The following is a 16481-nucleotide window of genomic DNA, read 5'->3' as shown; positions in this document are numbered from 1 at the left end:
GAGCGTTACACCGAGGCCTGTACTCTGGAGCGGGATCGATTTGGAGGTGGAGGGTCCGTCATGGTCTGGGGCGGTGTGTTACAGCATCATCAGACTGAGCTTGTTGTCATTGCAGGCAATCTCAACGCTGTGCGTTACAGGGAAGACATCCTCCTCCCTCATGTGGTACCCTTCCTGCAGGCTCATCCTGACATGACCCTCCAGCATGACAATGCCACCAGCCATACTGCTCGATCTCTACATGATTTCCTGCAAGACAGGAAGGTCAGTGTTCTGCCATGGCCAGCGAAGAGCCCGGATCTCAATCCCATTGAGCACATCTGGGACCTGTTGGATCGGAGGGTGAGGGCTAGGGCCATTCCCCCCTGAAAGGTCCGGGAACTTGCAGGTGTCTTGGTGGAAGAGTGGGGTAACATCTCACAACAAGAACTGGCAAATCTGGTGCAGTCCATGAGGAGGAGATGCACTGCAGTACTTAATGCAGCTGGTGGCCACACCAGATACTGACTGTTACTTTTGATTTTGACCCCCCCCCTTTGTTCAGGGACACATTATTCCATTTCTGTTAGTCACATGTCTGTGGAACTTGTTCAGTTTATGTCTCAGTTGTTGAATCTTATGTTCATACAAATATTTACACATGTTCAGTTTGCTGAAAATAAACGCTGTTGACAGTGAGAGGACGTTTCTTTTTTTGCTATAAATATTAGGATGAGCAATGTCAGAGTGTTGTTGCCTAAAATACAGTAGAATAGAATACAGTATATACATATAAAATGGTCTTAGAGTCCTTTAGGTGCCTTTTGGCAAACTCCAAGTGGGCTGTAATGTACCTTTTACTGAGGAGTGGCTTCCGTCTGGCCACTCTACCATAAAGGCCTGATTGGTGGAGTGCTGCAGAGATGGTTGTCCTTCTGGAAGGTTCTCCCATCTCCACAGAGGAACTCTGGAGCTCTGTCAGAGTGACCATCGGGTTCGTGGACATCTCCCTGACCAAGGCCCTTCTCCTCTGATGACTCAGTTTGGCCGGACGGCCAGCTCTAGGAAGAGTCTTGGTGGTTCCAAACTTCTCCCATTTCAGAATGGAGGCCACTGTGTTCTCGAGGACTTTCAATACTGCAGACATGTTTTGGTACCCTTCCCCAGATCTGTGCCTCGACACAATCCTGTCTAGGAGCTCTACAGACAATTCCTTTGACCTCATGGCTTGGTTTTTGCTCTGTCAACTGCGGAACCTTATATAGACAGGTGTGTGCCTTTCCAAATTATGTCCAATCAATTGAATTTACCACAGGTGGACTCCAATCAAGTTGTAGAAACATCTCAAGGATGATCAATGGAAACAGGATGCACCTGAGCTCAATTTACAGTCTCATAGCGAAGGGTCTGAATACTTATGTAAATAAGGTATCTGTTTTATTTTTAATACATTTACAAAAATGTCTAAAAACCTGTTTTCGCTTTGTTATTATGGGGTAGTGTGTGTCGATTGATGAGGAAAAACATTAATTTAATCAATTTTAGAATTAAGGCTGTAACGTAACAAAATGTGGAAAAAGGCAAGGGGTCTGAATACTTTCCGAATGCACTGTGTATGACAAAAAAAAACGTTGAAAAGTTCACAGATGATATGCAATATGAGTCCTTAACTTGTGTTAACATTAAGAAATTGCCCATACTTTGCAGCCTATATGAAATCCCATAGGAATGCATTACATCCAGCATTAAAGAGATACAGGTAACCCATTTTTTGCAAAATGCCTTCATAATGAATGCACCACATGCTGCATAAAGCCAGGGAAAGTCTAAACAATGATGCATAGCTACTACTGATTTAATCATAGGGTACACATTTTTCAATATGGCCGCTAACCATCCCACTGAGCTCACACTGGTTGAACCGACATTGCTTCAATGTCACTGTCAATCTAATGTGTGGAATCCACGTCGAAAACACATTTTAATTTACAAAAACGTCATCAACCAGTGTTTGGTTTGCATCTCATTTCAACCATCATTGTAAACATTGAAATTAGGGTAAACCTTCCGACTCAAACACAATGACTTAACCTGACTAACAGGTTGTTAAAGCAAATCTAATGTTGACATTGTGTTGAAAATAAGGTTTGGGTTAAGGGCCATGCACTGCGTTATATATGGTCCTCTGTGGAGGTTGCCCGCTATGTCACCCTGAGGTCTATGACTGGGGCAAGGAGCTGGCTGGGCCTGTTGTGTGGAGGGCAGTCTGAGGCCTATGGCTGGGGCAAGGAGCTGGCTGGGCCTGTTGTGTGGAGGGCAGTCTGAGGTCTATGACTGGGGCAAGGAGCTGGCTGGGCCTGTTGTGTGGAGGGCAGTCTGAGGCCTATGGCTGGGCCTGTTGTGTGGAGGGCAGTCTGAGGCCTATGGCTGGGCCTGTTGTGTGGAGGGCAGTCTGAGGCCTATGGCTGGGCCTGTTGTGTGGAGGGCAGTCTGAGGCCTATGGCTGGGCCTGTTGTGTGGAGGGCAGTCTGAGGCCTATGGCTGGGCCTGTTGTGTGGAGGGCAGTCTGAGGCCTATGGCTGGGCCTGTTGTGTGGAGAGCAGTCTGAGGCCTATGGCTGGGGCAAGGAGCTGGCTGGAATGGCGCCTCCTTGCGGCCTTGGCAGTGGGCGGAGATCGGGCAACCTCTCCGGGGGTCAGCCCCCCTTCCCTGAGTTGGCCCCACCCCTCTCCGGCCCTCTCTCCTCCTTTCCCTGGTGCAGGGAGCTGGGTGGATCTGGTGGCATCCCTTGGTGGCCGTGGGCGTGGATCGGGCCCCTTCTCCGGGAGTTAGCCGCCCTTACTGGGTCAGCCCCAGCACTCTCCGGCCCTCTCCCCCCAATTCTTATGGCAAGGAGCTAGGTGGATGTAGTGGCGCCCCCTGGTGGCCCTTGGTGGGGGTCGACCTCAGCCCTCTCAGGCCCTCTCCCCTCATCTCCCTGCTGCAGGGAGCTGGCTGGGTGTATTGACGCCCCCTGGTGGACATAAGCATTCATATCACCTGTAAATACACAATGGACAGGTGTAAAGAAAGCGTGTAAAACAGACCATAACAAGCTTTCAAATCCCCTGTTAACTCACACTGGACAGGTGAAGAAAATAAAATCACGTGTACAAAAAAAAAAGACTTTTGACAATTGAAAAAGGCAACTGACAAATTATTAATACCCGTATTGAGACGTGTTCCGGGTGAAAGGATTTGTACCTGTGATCTTTTCCTACTAATCGAACACAGATTGGACTTGACATCTCCACTCCGCTCGATGCGTCTGGCACGTCATCTCCATGTGTTACTTTTGTCTGGCTGGCAGACAGAGGAGTTTCTGTGCGACGGCTAAGACAACACACATTCAAAATGACAGTACTACTTCACCTTAGTTAATGAAATAAAACAACTGCAACGTTAGTTTGCGATGGGCATAACTCAAAGCGCAATGGTATCCGACGGGGGGACAAGTGGATACCATGTCCATGGGGTAGGTTGATAATGAGTGCTAGTTAGCTAGCCAGCCTAGCAAACAGTCCAGTAGGATTTCAAGAGTGTCAACCATTACTGTGCCGTTTATTAATTATATATATATATTAATTTAGCAAAGATCAGCAACTTGGACACCTGCCTTCTGCTCTGTAACGTTTTGTCAGTGACATGTCTTTTCCTCCGGTTGGTCAGTCAGCTGTACTGTTTACAATCTATTGGTGGTGTTTGGAGGACTGACTTCTGCAGTGACATGTTATTAGGACATAACGTTATATATATATATATGTGTGTCTAAAGGACGACACGCTGCTTGTTTAGTGAGTACCGCTTCCTCCCGTTTCGGCCCATACCGGGAGCGAACTCGGGACCTCTGCCTTGCTAACACACGTCACCGCCCTACTGAAGCGTTTTACGGTTCGTCGCCACGGAGTAACTTTCACATATCCCCCCCCATGTGCTACATATGTCATTGGAAGCTAATAATCAGTGGGTCAAAGTGTTTTTTATTTAACCTGCCGGTGAGGGAGTGTAAATGACGTCCGGACAGATGTAGCCAGCCTGTCTTTATAGGACAGGGCTCATCCACTGGCTGTTATAGAATATGCATAGCATGCATCCTCCGATTGCAACGTATGTCTATGCCCACACATTGTCTCAAACGTTTTCTGTTTTTAATACCCTTAAACACCAAGTTAGTCATACCTAATTTCACAATAGGTCATCATCACTGATCATTCTAAACGTTTTGTTTACCGTTCACACGTCCAAACTGCATCTCTATTCCAATCATTTGATTGATTGCAATCCGTTTTCATGGGAATGTGCATTTTTAATCTTATTGAATTCCTGTTTGTTGAGCGAATTAGAGCAGATGATGCCAGTGGTGGAGAAGTACCCAACTGTCATACCCCCACCCAGCTTCTCTCCCGAGCCGCTCCAGCTTCTCGCCCCGAGCCAGCCCAGCTTCTCGCCCCGAGCCATCCCAGCTTCTCCCCCGAGCCTCTCCAGCTTCTCTCCCGAGCCTCTCCTGCTTCTCGCCCCGAGCCATCCCAGCTTCTCTCCCGAGCCGCTCCAGCTTCTCGCCCCGAGCTAGCACAGCTTCTCTCCCCGAGCCAGCACAGCTTCTCTCCCCGAGCCAGCACAGCTTCTCTCCCGAGCCGCTCCAGCTTCTCGCCCCGAGCCAGCCCAGCTTCTCTCCCGAGCCGCTCCAGCTTCTCGCCCCGAGCCAGCCCAGCTTCTCGCCCCGAGCCATCCCAGCTTCTCGCCCCGAGCCCACCCAGCTTCTCGCACCAGCTTCTCCCCCGAGCCTCTCCAGCTTCTCGCCCCTCCAGCTTCTCCCCCGAGCCTCTCAGCTTCTCCCCCGAGCCACCCAGCTTCTCACCCCGAGCCTCTCCCAGCTTCTCGCACCAGCTTCTCCCCCGAGCCTTTCCAGCTTCTCGCCCCTCCAGCTTCTCCCCCGAGCCCGCCCAGCTTCTCTTCCCAGCTTCATTACCGAGCCTCTCCAGCTTCTCACCCCGAGCCTTCCCAGCTTCTCACCCTGAGCCTACCTAGCTTCTCACCCCGAGCCTTCCCAGCTTCTCACCCCGAGCCTCTCCAGCTTCTCGCCCGAGCCCGCCCAGCTTCTCTTCCCAGCTTCATTCCCGAGCCTCTCCAGCTTCTCGCCCAAGCCCTCCCAGCTTCTCGCCCGAGCCAACCCAGCTTCTCCTTCACCCAAATCCAGATCGCAGATGTTCTGAAAGAGCTGCAAAACCTGGACCCGTACAAATCAGCTGGGCTAGACAATCTGGACCCTTTCTTTCTAAAATTATCCACCGCCATTGTTGCAACCCCTATTACTAGCCTGTTCAACCTCTCTTTCGTATCGTCCGAGATCCCTAAAGATTGGAAAGCTGCCGCGGTCATCCTCCTCTTCAAAGGGGGAGACACTCTAGACCCAAACTGTTACAGACCAATATCCATCCTGTCCTGCCTTTCTAAAGTCTTTGAAAGCCAAGTTAACAGATCACCGACCATTTCGAATCCCACCGTACCTTCTCCGCTGTGCAACCCGGTTTCCGAGCTGGTCATGGGTGCACCTCAGCCACGCTCAAGGTCCTAAACGATATCATAACCGCCATCGATAAAAGACAGTACTGTGCAGCCGTCTTCATCGACCTGGTCAAGGCTTTCAACTCTGTCAATCACCGTATTCTTATCGGCAGACTCAACAGCCTTGGTTCCTCAAATGACTGCCTCGCCTGGTTCACCAACTACTTCTCAGAGTTCAGTGTGTCAAATCGGAGGGCCTGTTGTCCGGACCTCTGGCAGTCTCTATGGGGGTGCCACAGGGTTCAATTCTTGGGCCGACTCTTTTCTCTGTATATATGAATGATGTTGCTCTTGCTGCTGGTGATTCTCTGATCCACCTCTACGCAGACGACACCATTCTGTATACTTCTGGCGCTTCTTTGGACACTGTGTTAACTAACCTCCAAATGAGCTTCAATGCCATACAACTCTCCTTCCGTGGCCTCCAACTGCTCTTAAATGCAAGTAAAACTAAATGCATGCTCTTCAACTGATCACTGCCTGCACCTGCCCGCCTGTCCAGCATCACCACTTCTATTGACGGTTCTGACTAACGTGGACAATTACGTGGACAATTACAAATACCTAGGTGTCTGGTTAGACTGTAAACTCTCCTTCCAGACTCACATCAAACATCTCCAATCCAAAATCAAATCTAGAATCGGCTTTCTATTTCGCAACAAAGCCTCCTTCACTCATGCTGCCAAACATACCCTCGTAAAACAGACTATCCTACCGATCCTCGACTTCGGCGATGTCATTTACAAAATAGCCTCCAACACTCTACTCAGCAAACAGGATGCAGTCTATCACAGCGCCATCCGTTTTGTCACCAAAGCCCCTTACACCACCCACCACTGCGACCTGTATGCTCTCGTTGGCTGGCCCTCGCTACACATTCATCGCCAGACCCACTGGCTCCAGGTCATCTATAAGTCTTTGCTAGGTAAAGCCCCGCCTTATCTCAGCTCACCGGTTACCATAGCAGCACCCACCCGTAGCACGCGCTCCAGCAGGTATATCTCACTGGTCATCCCCAAAGCCAACACCTCCTTTGGCTGCCTTTCCTTCCAGTTCTCTGCTGCCAATGACTGTAACGCATTGCAAAAATCACTGAAGTTGGAGACTCAAATCTCCCTCACTAGCTTTAAGCACCAGCTGTCAGAGCAGCTAACCGATCGCTGCAGCTGTACATAGCCCATCTGTAAATAGCCTACCCAATCTACCTACCTCATCCCCATATTGTTTTTATTTTATTTACTTTCTGCTCTTTTGCACACCAGTATTTCTACTTGCACATCATCATCTGCTCATTTATCACTCCAGTGTTAATCTGCTGAAATGTAATTACTTCGCTACTATGGCCTATTTATTGCCTTACCTCCTCATGCCTTTTGCACACACTGTATATAGACTTTCTTTTTTTCTTCTACTGTATCATTGACTTGTTTATTGCATTATTGACATTATTGACTGTATGTTTGTTTATTCCATGTGTAACTCTGTGTTGTTGTTTGTGTCGAACTGCTTTGCTTTATCTTGGCCAGGTCGCAGATGTAAATGAGAACTTGTTCTCAACTGGCCTACCTGGTTAAATAAAGATGAAATAAAATGAATGAAAGGTTAAAAAAAAAAATGAAATAAATAGAAAATGATAAATAAATAAATAGAAAATGACTCAAATAAAAGTCACCTTGTAAAATTCTACTTGAGTAAAAGTATTTGGTTTAAAATATACTTCTGTATCAAAAGTAAAAGTATAAATCATTTGAAATTCTTTATATTAACCAGATGGCACCATTTTCTAGTTTTTATTTATTTACGGATAGCCAGGGGCCACGCAATGCAAATAGTCTGGGTAGCCATTTGATTAGCTGTTCAGGAGTCTTATGACATGGGGTGTGTGAATTAGAATATTTTCCTGTCCTGCTAAGCATTCAAAATGTAAAGACTACTTTTGGCTGTCAAGGATGAAAGTACGAATATAAAAAATTAAAAAATGTATGAAATGTTTGCATTCACTACGGTAAGTCGCTCTGGATAAGAGCGTCTGCTAAATGACTAAAATGTAAAATGTAAAATGACAAAAAAGAAAATGTATGGAGTAAATTTTTTTATATTTTCTTAAGGAATGTAGTGAAGTAAAAGTAGTCAAAAATATAAATAGTGAAGTACAGATACCCCATAAAACGACTTACAAAAGTATGTGAACTCTTTGGAATTACCTGGATTTCTGCATAAATTGGTTGTAAAATTTGATCTGATCTTCATCTAAGTCACAACAATAGACAAACACAGTCTGCTGAAACTAAAAACACACAAACAATAGTATGTTTTCATGTCTTTATTGAACACACCGTGTAAACATTCAGTGTACGGTGGAAAAAGTATGTGAACCCTTGGATTTAATAACAACGGTCAGGAGGAATTTTGGACCGTTCATCTTTACAAAACTGTTTCAGTTCAGCAATATTCTTGGGATGTCTGGTGCGAACCGCTCTCAGTGCCACAGCATTTTTAATCGGGTTCAGGTCAGGAAGGAGTATTTTCTTCTGTTGAAGCCATTCTGTTGTTGATTTACTTCTGTCTTTTGGGTCGTTGTCCTGTTGCATCACCCAACTTCTGCTGAGCTTCAATTGGCGGACAGATAGCCTTACATTCTCCTGGAAAATGTCTTGATCAACGTGGGAATTCATTTTTCCGTCAATGATGGCAAGCTGTCCAGGCCCTGAGGCAGCAAAGCAACCCCAAACCATGATGCTCCCTCCACCATAGTTTACAGTTGGGATGAGGTTTTGATGTTGGTGTGCTGTGCCTTTTTTTCTCCACATAGTGTTGTGTTTTCCTTCCTAACAACTCAACTGTAGTTTCATCTGCCCACAGAATATTTTGCCAGAAGCGCTGTGGAACATCCAGGTGCTCTTTTGCAAACTTCAGACGTGCAGACATTTTTTGGGATAGCAGTGGCTTCTTCCATGGTGTCCTCCCATGAACACCATTCTTGTTTTACGTGTCGTAGACTCGTCAACAGAGATGTTAGCATGTTCCAGAGATTTCTGTAAGTCTTTAGCGACACTCTAGGATTCTTCTTAACCTTATTGAGCATTCTGCACTGTGCTCTTGCAGTCATCTTTGCAGGACGGCCACTCCTAGAGAGAGTAGCAACAGTGCTGAACTTTCTACATTTATAGTCAATTTGTCTTAACGTGGACTGATGAACATCAAGGCTTTTAGAGATACTTTTGGAACCCTTTCCAGCTTCATGCAGGGCAACAATTCTTAATCTTAGGTCTTCTGAGATCTCTTTTGTTCGAGGCATGGTTCACATCAGACAATGCTTCTTGTGAATAGCAAACTCACATTGTGAGTTTTTTTTATAGGGAAATGCAGCTCTAACCAACATCTCCAATCCCGTCTCATTGATTGGACTCCAGGTTAGCGGACTCCTGACTCCAATTAGCTTTTGGAGAAGTTATTAGCCTTGGGGTTCACATACTTTTTCCAACCTACACTGTGAATGTTTAAATTATGTATTCAATATAGACAAGAAAAATACAATAATATGTGTGTTATTAGTTTAAGCAGCCTGTTTGTCTATTGTGACTTAGATGAAGATCAGATCAAATGTGAAGACCAATTTATGCAGAAATCCAGGTAATTCCGAAGGGTTTACACAGTTTTTCTTGCCACTGTAAGCAGTACTTTAAAGTACTTTACACAACTGGTGGCTGCTAACAAACTATTATCCTGCCTTGTGTTATGTTTCAATCAAAGCCAATATCCTGTCGCACTCTGGTCAGTTTAGGATACATTTTATTTTACTGTTCAGCTTCGTCCAACCGTCCTAAAATCTCATTAGAAATGAGGTGTTTTTGGTGTAACAGTAACTCTATACACCTACTATTATATTCGGTTCTGTTCATGTAAAATGCAAATAAATTATGTGATCTTCCAAGACATTGATTCAGCTTTGATCTAACTTTACTAAACCAGCACCATCATGCACCAACCCCCCCCCTAGGAGTTAGGGGTTAGGGGGTTAGGTTAGGAGTTAGGGGTTAGGTTAGGGGGTTAGGGTAGGGTTGGGGTTAGGTTAGGGGGTTAGGGTAGGGGTTGGGGTTAGGGTTGGGGTTAGGTTAGGGGTTAGGGTTGGGGTTAGGGGTTAGGGTAGGGGTTAGGGGGTAGAGGTTAGGGTTGGGGGTAGGGTTAGGTTAGGGTAGGGGTTAGGGGGTAGAGGTTAGGGGTTAGGGTTGGGGTAGGGGTTAGGGGTTAGGGTAGGGGTTAGGGGTTAGGGGTTAGGGTAGGGGTTAGGGGTTAGGGTTGGGGTTAGGGGTAGGGTTAGGGGTAGGGGTTAGGGGGTTAGGGGTTGGGGTTAGGGGTTAGGGTCCTCATGTAAATACATATACTATCTGTAGTCTATAACCTAAATACATATACTATCTGTAGTCTGTAACCTCATGTAAATACATATACTATCTGTAGTCTATAACCTAAATACATATACTATCTGTAGTCTATAACCTAAATACATATACTATCTGTAGTCTATAGCCTCATGTAAATACATATACTATCTGTAGTCTATAACCTAAATACATATACTATCTGTAGTCTATAACCTAAATACATATACTATCTGTAGTCTATAACCTCATGTAAATACATATACTATCTGTAGTCTGTAACCTAAATACATATACTATCTGTAGTCTATAACCTAAATACATATACTATCTGTAGTCTATAACCTAAATACATATACTATCTGTAGTCTATAACCTAAATACATATACTATCTGTAGTCTATAACCTAAATACATATACTATCTGTAGCCTATAACCTCATGTAAATACATATAGCTGAATATCATGGCTCTGTTTACGAGGAGAGCTTTACTGTGACGAGGTAGTTCAGTGTATTGTGTAGATTTCACTGTATCATAAATAAACTTTGATTTGATTATCTTGAACACGTGATTCCAATATAGGGGCCACCTATTACAGAGTGAAATAAAACCGACGGGGAACCATCCAGTCATGGAGTTTATTTGCAGAGATTAAACATGCTGTGAAATCAATTGACCAAGTAGTGGACATGGATCATTACTACGTAGAATTGCAGGAAATTCGCTTTAAAACATCCATCTGATCAAGCTCTGGTTTGCAGTAGGGAGTAAGGTCGCTCCTCCACCCTCCGGCAGCGCTACACCCCTGCTTCCCATCCATCTGATCAAACTCTGGTTTGCAGTAGGGAGTAAGGTCGCTCCTCCACCCTCCGGCTGCGCTACACCCCTGCTTCCCATCCATCTGATCAAGCTCTGGTTTGCAGTAGGGAGTAAGGTCGCTCCTCCACCCTCCGGCAGCGCTACACCCCTGCTTCCCATCCATCTGATCAAGCTCTGGTTTGCAGTAGGGAGTAAGGTCGCTCCTCCACCCTCCGGCAGCGCTACACCCCTGCTTCCCATCCATCTGATCAAACTCTGGTTTGCAGTAGGGAGTAAGGTCGCTCCTCCACCCTCCGGCTGCGCTACACCCCTGCTTCCCATCCATCTGATCAAGCTCTGGTTTGCAGTAGGGAGTAAGGTCGCTCCTCCACCCTCCGGCAGCGCTACACCCCTGCTTCCCATCCATCTGATCAAGCTCTGGTTTGCAGTAGGGAGTAAGGTCGCTCCTCCACCCTCCGGCAGCGCTACACCCCTGCTTCCCATCCATCTGATCAAGCTTTAGGTGATGTGTATTCATGCATCTCAATAAACTAGAACCTAAATATCCCAGGCAGGGCTGCAGCAACTTCCTGTCCTTGGGCTTTGCAGTGGGCCTCTCTGGTTTGGGTCTCCTCTGCAGAATGTGTCACTAACCAAGTGGTCACATATCGTTCTAGGTTCCACTGACGGATCATCAACATCAATGGAGACACACAGTGAATTTAGAGTTTCTTTTCAACCTTCTGATTGGTCAAAGTCGTCAAGCCTCTGACGAGCCTCCGCAGTGCACACACATAGTCTGCAGTACTTCATCATTCTGTCCCCCACCAGAGAGAAGATGCTACCATTTACCTCACATAGTCTACAGTACTTCATCATTCTGTCCCCACCAGAGAGAAGAAACCACCATTTACCTCATATTGGAGTTACAGTTCTTCAGGCTGCGAAACATTTTTATTTGGTTTGTCATTCTGTAATTTTTCATGGAATGTTTGTGCTAATTAAATATTTATTTAGAAGTTATCAGAATTAAAGTTTTACCAGCTCTGTGTATTCTCAAGGTGAATACTGCTCCTCCACACTGCACTACACCCTTGCTAATAGGGTGCACTTCTGTAAACTGCAATTCCCCAATTCAACACAGGGTGGCGATATAGAGTACCTTAACTAGAGAGGATGAAACCAATGACTGTATATATGAATGGACAAAACCATCGATCACGTGACACCATTCACTCCTATGTGAAGAGTCAATAGTGTATTGAAACCAGATGAAGCTGGCGTCTCATGGAGTTTGAACTACTCCTGGAAGTGACGTTGCAGGCTAGCTCAGTGCTGCCCCCTCTCAATGATTAACTCAAGTTGAAGGTCAATCCGGGTACTGCAGGCTAGCTCAGTGCTGCCCCCTCACAATGATTAACTCAAGTTGAAGGTCAACCTGGGGTACTGCAGGCTAGCTCAGTGCTGCCCCCTCTCAATGATTAACTCAAGTTGAAGGTCAACCCGGGTACTGCAGGCTAGCTCAGTGCTGCCCCCCTCTCAATGATTAACTCAAGTTGAAGGTCAACCCGGGTACTGCAGGCTGCCATTAACAACTAAATTATCCTTATAACTTCTGTGTGCGATTTTTGTTGTAAATAATCGGTTCAAGGACATAACGCTGGTGTGTTAGAAGCAATTTTTTTTTGTACCATGATTGTCTTCAAATTTTGTATTTATTTACGCCAAGATTGACCATGGATATTGTCATTTTTCCGTTCACTATCCAATTTTGTGCTAACAATACCTGCAGTACCACGGTCGGCCTTGAACGCCAGGGGGCCGCCGTTCTCCCCTGGATGAACCCTACTGTAAAATATGTTATCTAACTTATTAGGCTACTCTATTTCCAGATCCAAGAGAACTCCCCTGCACACCATGCTGGTTTGGAGCCATTATTTGACTTCATCCTATCAATAGGAAACACCAGACTGGTGAGTTATGGGGACAGAGGGATTCTTTAACGTCTATAATATATATTTCTCATCCCTTAGTTGTGTGTTTTGTATAATATACATTCATTTAAAAACTAGTTGGATGTTATGGAATAAAACAAGCATTGTAATATGATAGCTCTTCTCCTTCACAGACTGTATCAACAGGAAGAGATGTAGCCAGCCTACAGGAAGAGATGTAGCCAGCCTACAGGAAGAGATGTAGCCAGCCTACAGGAAGAGATGTAGCCAGCCTACAGGAAGAGATGTAGCCAGCCTACAGGAAGAGATGTAGCCAGCCTACAGGAAGAGATGTAGCCAGCCTACAGGAACAGGTGTAGCCAGCCTACAGGAACAGGAACAGGTGTAGCCAGCCTACAGGAACAGGTGTAGCCAGCCTACAGGAACAGGTGTAGCCAGCCTGTAGAAACTGGAACAGGTGTAGCCAGCCTGTAGAAACAGGTGTAGCCAGCCTGTCACTGTTTCTTTATGAACAGGTGTGTGGGTACTGTGTATTCCTGCTGAAAGCTGTTATTACCCTCTCCCGACTCCAGAACAGAGATAATGACCTGCTGATAGCTGTTTTTACCCTCTCCCCACTCCAGAACAGAGATAATGACCTGCTGATAGCTGTTATTACCCTCTCCTCACTCCAGAACAGAGATAATGACCTGCTGATAGCTGTTATTACCCTCTCCTCACTCCAGAACAGAGATAATGACCTGCTGATAGCTGTTATTACCCTCTCCCCACTCCAGAACAGAGATAATGACCTGCTGATAGCTGTTATTACCCTCTCCCCGCTCCAGAACAGAGATAATGACCTGCTGATAGCTGTTATTACCCTCTCCCCGCTCCAGAACAGAGATAATGACCTGCTGATAGCTGTTTTTACCCTCTCCCCACTCAAGAACAGAGATAATGACCTGCTGATAGCTGTTATTACCCTCTCCCCACTCCAGAACAGAGATAATGACCTGCTATAGCTGTTATTACCCTCTCCCCACTCCAGAACAGAGATAATGACCTGCTGATAGCTGTTATTACCCTCTCCCCACTCCAGAACAGAGATAATGACCTGCTGATAGCTGTTATTACCCTCTCCCCACTCCAGAACAGAGATAATGACCTGCTGAAAGCTGTTATTACCCTCTCCCCACTCCAGAACAGAGATAATGACCTGCTGATAGCTGTTATTACCCTCTCCCCACTCCAGAACAGAGATAATGACCTGCTATAGCTGTTATTACCCTCTCCCCGCTCCAGAACAGAGATAATGACCTGCTGATAGCTGTTATTACCCTCTCCCCGCTCCAGAACAGAGATAATGACCTGCTGATAGCTGTTATTACCCTCTCCCCACTCCAGAACAGAGATAATGACCTGCTGATAGCTGTTTTTACCCTCTCCCCGCTCCAGAACAGAGATAATGACCTGCTGATAGCTGTTTTTACCCTCTCCCCGCTCCAGAACAGAGATAATGACCTGCTGATAGCTGTTATTACCCTCTCCCCGCTCCAGAACAGAGATAATGACCTGCTGATAGCTGTTTTTACCCTCTCCCCACTCCAGAACAGAGATAATGACCTGCTATAGCTGTTATTACCCTCTCCCCGCTCCAGAACAGAGATAATGACCTGCTGATAGCTGTTATTACCCTCTCCTCGCTCCAGAACAGAGATAATGACCTGCTGATAGCTGTTATTACCCTCTCCCGACTCCAGAACAGAGATAATGACCTGCTATAGCTGTTATTACCCTCTCCTCACTCCAGAACAGAGATAATGACCTGCTGATAGCTGTTATTACCCTCTCCCCACTCCAGAACAGAGATAATGACCTGCTGATAGCTGTTTTTACCCTCTCCCCGCTCCAGAACAGAGATAATGACCTGCTGATAGCTGTTTTTACCCTCTCCCCGCTCCAGAACAGAGATAATGACCTGCTGATAGCTGTTTTTACCCTCTCCCCGCTCCAGAACAGAGATAATGACCTGCTGATAGCTGTTTTTACCCTCTCCCCGCTCCAGAACAGAGATAATGACCTGCTGATAGCTGTTTTTACCCTCTCCCCACTCCAGAACAGAGATAATGACCTGCTATAGCTGTTATTACCCTCTCCCCGCTCCAGAACAGAGATAATGACCTGCTGATAGCTGTTATTACCCTCTCCTCGCTCCAGAACAGAGATAATGACCTGCTGATAGCTGTTATTACCCTCTCCCGACTCCAGAACAGAGATAATGACCTGCTATAGCTGTTATTACCCTCTCCTCACTCCAGAACAGAGATAATGACCTGCTGATAGCTGTTATTACCCTCTCCCCACTCCAGAACAGAGATAATGACCTGCTGAAAGCTGTTTTTACCCTCTCCCCACTCCAGAACAGAGATAATGACCTGCTGATAGCTGTTATTACCCTCTCCCCACTCCAGAACAGAGATAATGACCTGCTATAGCTGTTATTACCCTCTCCTCGCTCCAGAACAGAGATAATGACCTGCTATAGCTGTTATTACCCTCTCCCAACTCCAGAACAGAGATAATGACCTGCTGAAAGCTGTTTTTACCCTCTCCTCGCTCCAGAACAGAGATAATGACCTGCTGAAAGCTGTTTTTACCCTCTCCTCGCTCCAGAACAGAGATAATGACCTGCTGAAAGCTGTTATTACCCTCTCCCCGCTCCAGAACAGAGATAATGACCTGCTGATAGCTGTTATTACCCTCTCCCCACTCCAGAACAGAGATAATGACCTGCTGATAGCTGTTATTACCCTCTCCCCACTCCAGAACAGAGATAATGACCTGCTATAGCTGTTATTACCCTCTCCCCACTCCAGAACAGAGATAATGACCTGCTGATAGCTGTTATTACCCTCTCCCGACTCCAGAACAGAGATAATGACCTGCTGATAGCTGTTATTACCCTCTCCCCACTCCAGAACAGAGATAATGACCTGCTGATAGCTGTTATTACCCTCTCCCCGCTCCAGAACAGAGATAATGACCTGCTGATAGCTGTTTTTACCCTCTCCCCGCTCCAGAACAGAGATAATGACCTGCTGATAGCTGTTTTTACCCTCTCCCCGCTCCAGAACAGAGATAATGACCTGCTGATAGCTGTTATTACCCTCTCCCGACTCCAGAACAGAGATAATGACCTGCTATAGCTGTTATTACCCTCTCCTCACTCCAGAACAGAGATAATGACCTGCTGATAGCTGTTATTACCCTCTCCCCACTCCAGAACAGAGATAATGACCTGCTGAAAGCTGTTTTTACCCTCTCCCCACTCCAGAACAGAGATAATGACCTGCTGATAGCTGTTATTACCCTCTCCCCACTCCAGAACAGAGATAATGACCTGCTATAGCTGTTATTACCCTCTCCTCGCTCCAGAACAGAGATAATGACCTGCTATAGCTGTTATTACCCTCTCCCAACTCCAGAACAGAGATAATGACCTGCTGAAAGCTGTTTTTACCCTCTCCTCGCTCCAGAACAGAGATAATGACCTGCTGAAAGCTGTTTTTACCCTCTCCTCGCTCCAGAACAGAGATAATGACCTGCTGAAAGCTGTTATTACCCTCTCCCCGCTCCAGAACAGAGATAATGACCTGCTGATAGCTGTTATTACCCTCTCCCCACTCCAGAACAGAGATAATGACCTGCTGATAGCTGTTATTACCCTCTCCCCACTCCAGAACAGAGATAATGACCTGCTATAGCTGTTATTACCCTC

At 46.2% G+C, this 16481-nt stretch overlaps 1 protein-coding gene across 1 annotated transcript in view; it reads left to right on the top strand.

Annotated features, from left to right (window-relative positions):
• The first annotated feature begins 3355 nt into the window (after positions 1 to 3355).
• The window catches only part of LOC145862283 (Golgi reassembly-stacking protein 1), a 58243-nt gene continuing 45117 nt past the window's right edge, over positions 3356 to 16481 (top strand). The window contains exons 1-2 of the mRNA XM_082965547.1: positions 3356 to 3493; positions 12659 to 12739. Of these exons, the coding sequence (XP_082821673.1) occupies positions 3431 to 3493; positions 12659 to 12739 (144 nt within the window). The 5' untranslated portion in view covers positions 3356 to 3430. The remainder of the gene's footprint in view (positions 3494 to 12658; positions 12740 to 16481) is intronic.

Source organism: Salmo salar, chromosome 19 (genome assembly GCF_965601325.2).
Source record: "Salmo salar chromosome 19, fSalSal1, whole genome shotgun sequence".
NCBI lineage: Eukaryota > Metazoa > Chordata > Actinopteri > Salmoniformes > Salmonidae > Salmo > Salmo salar.
This window is presented reverse-complemented; position numbering and strand designations above follow the sequence as displayed.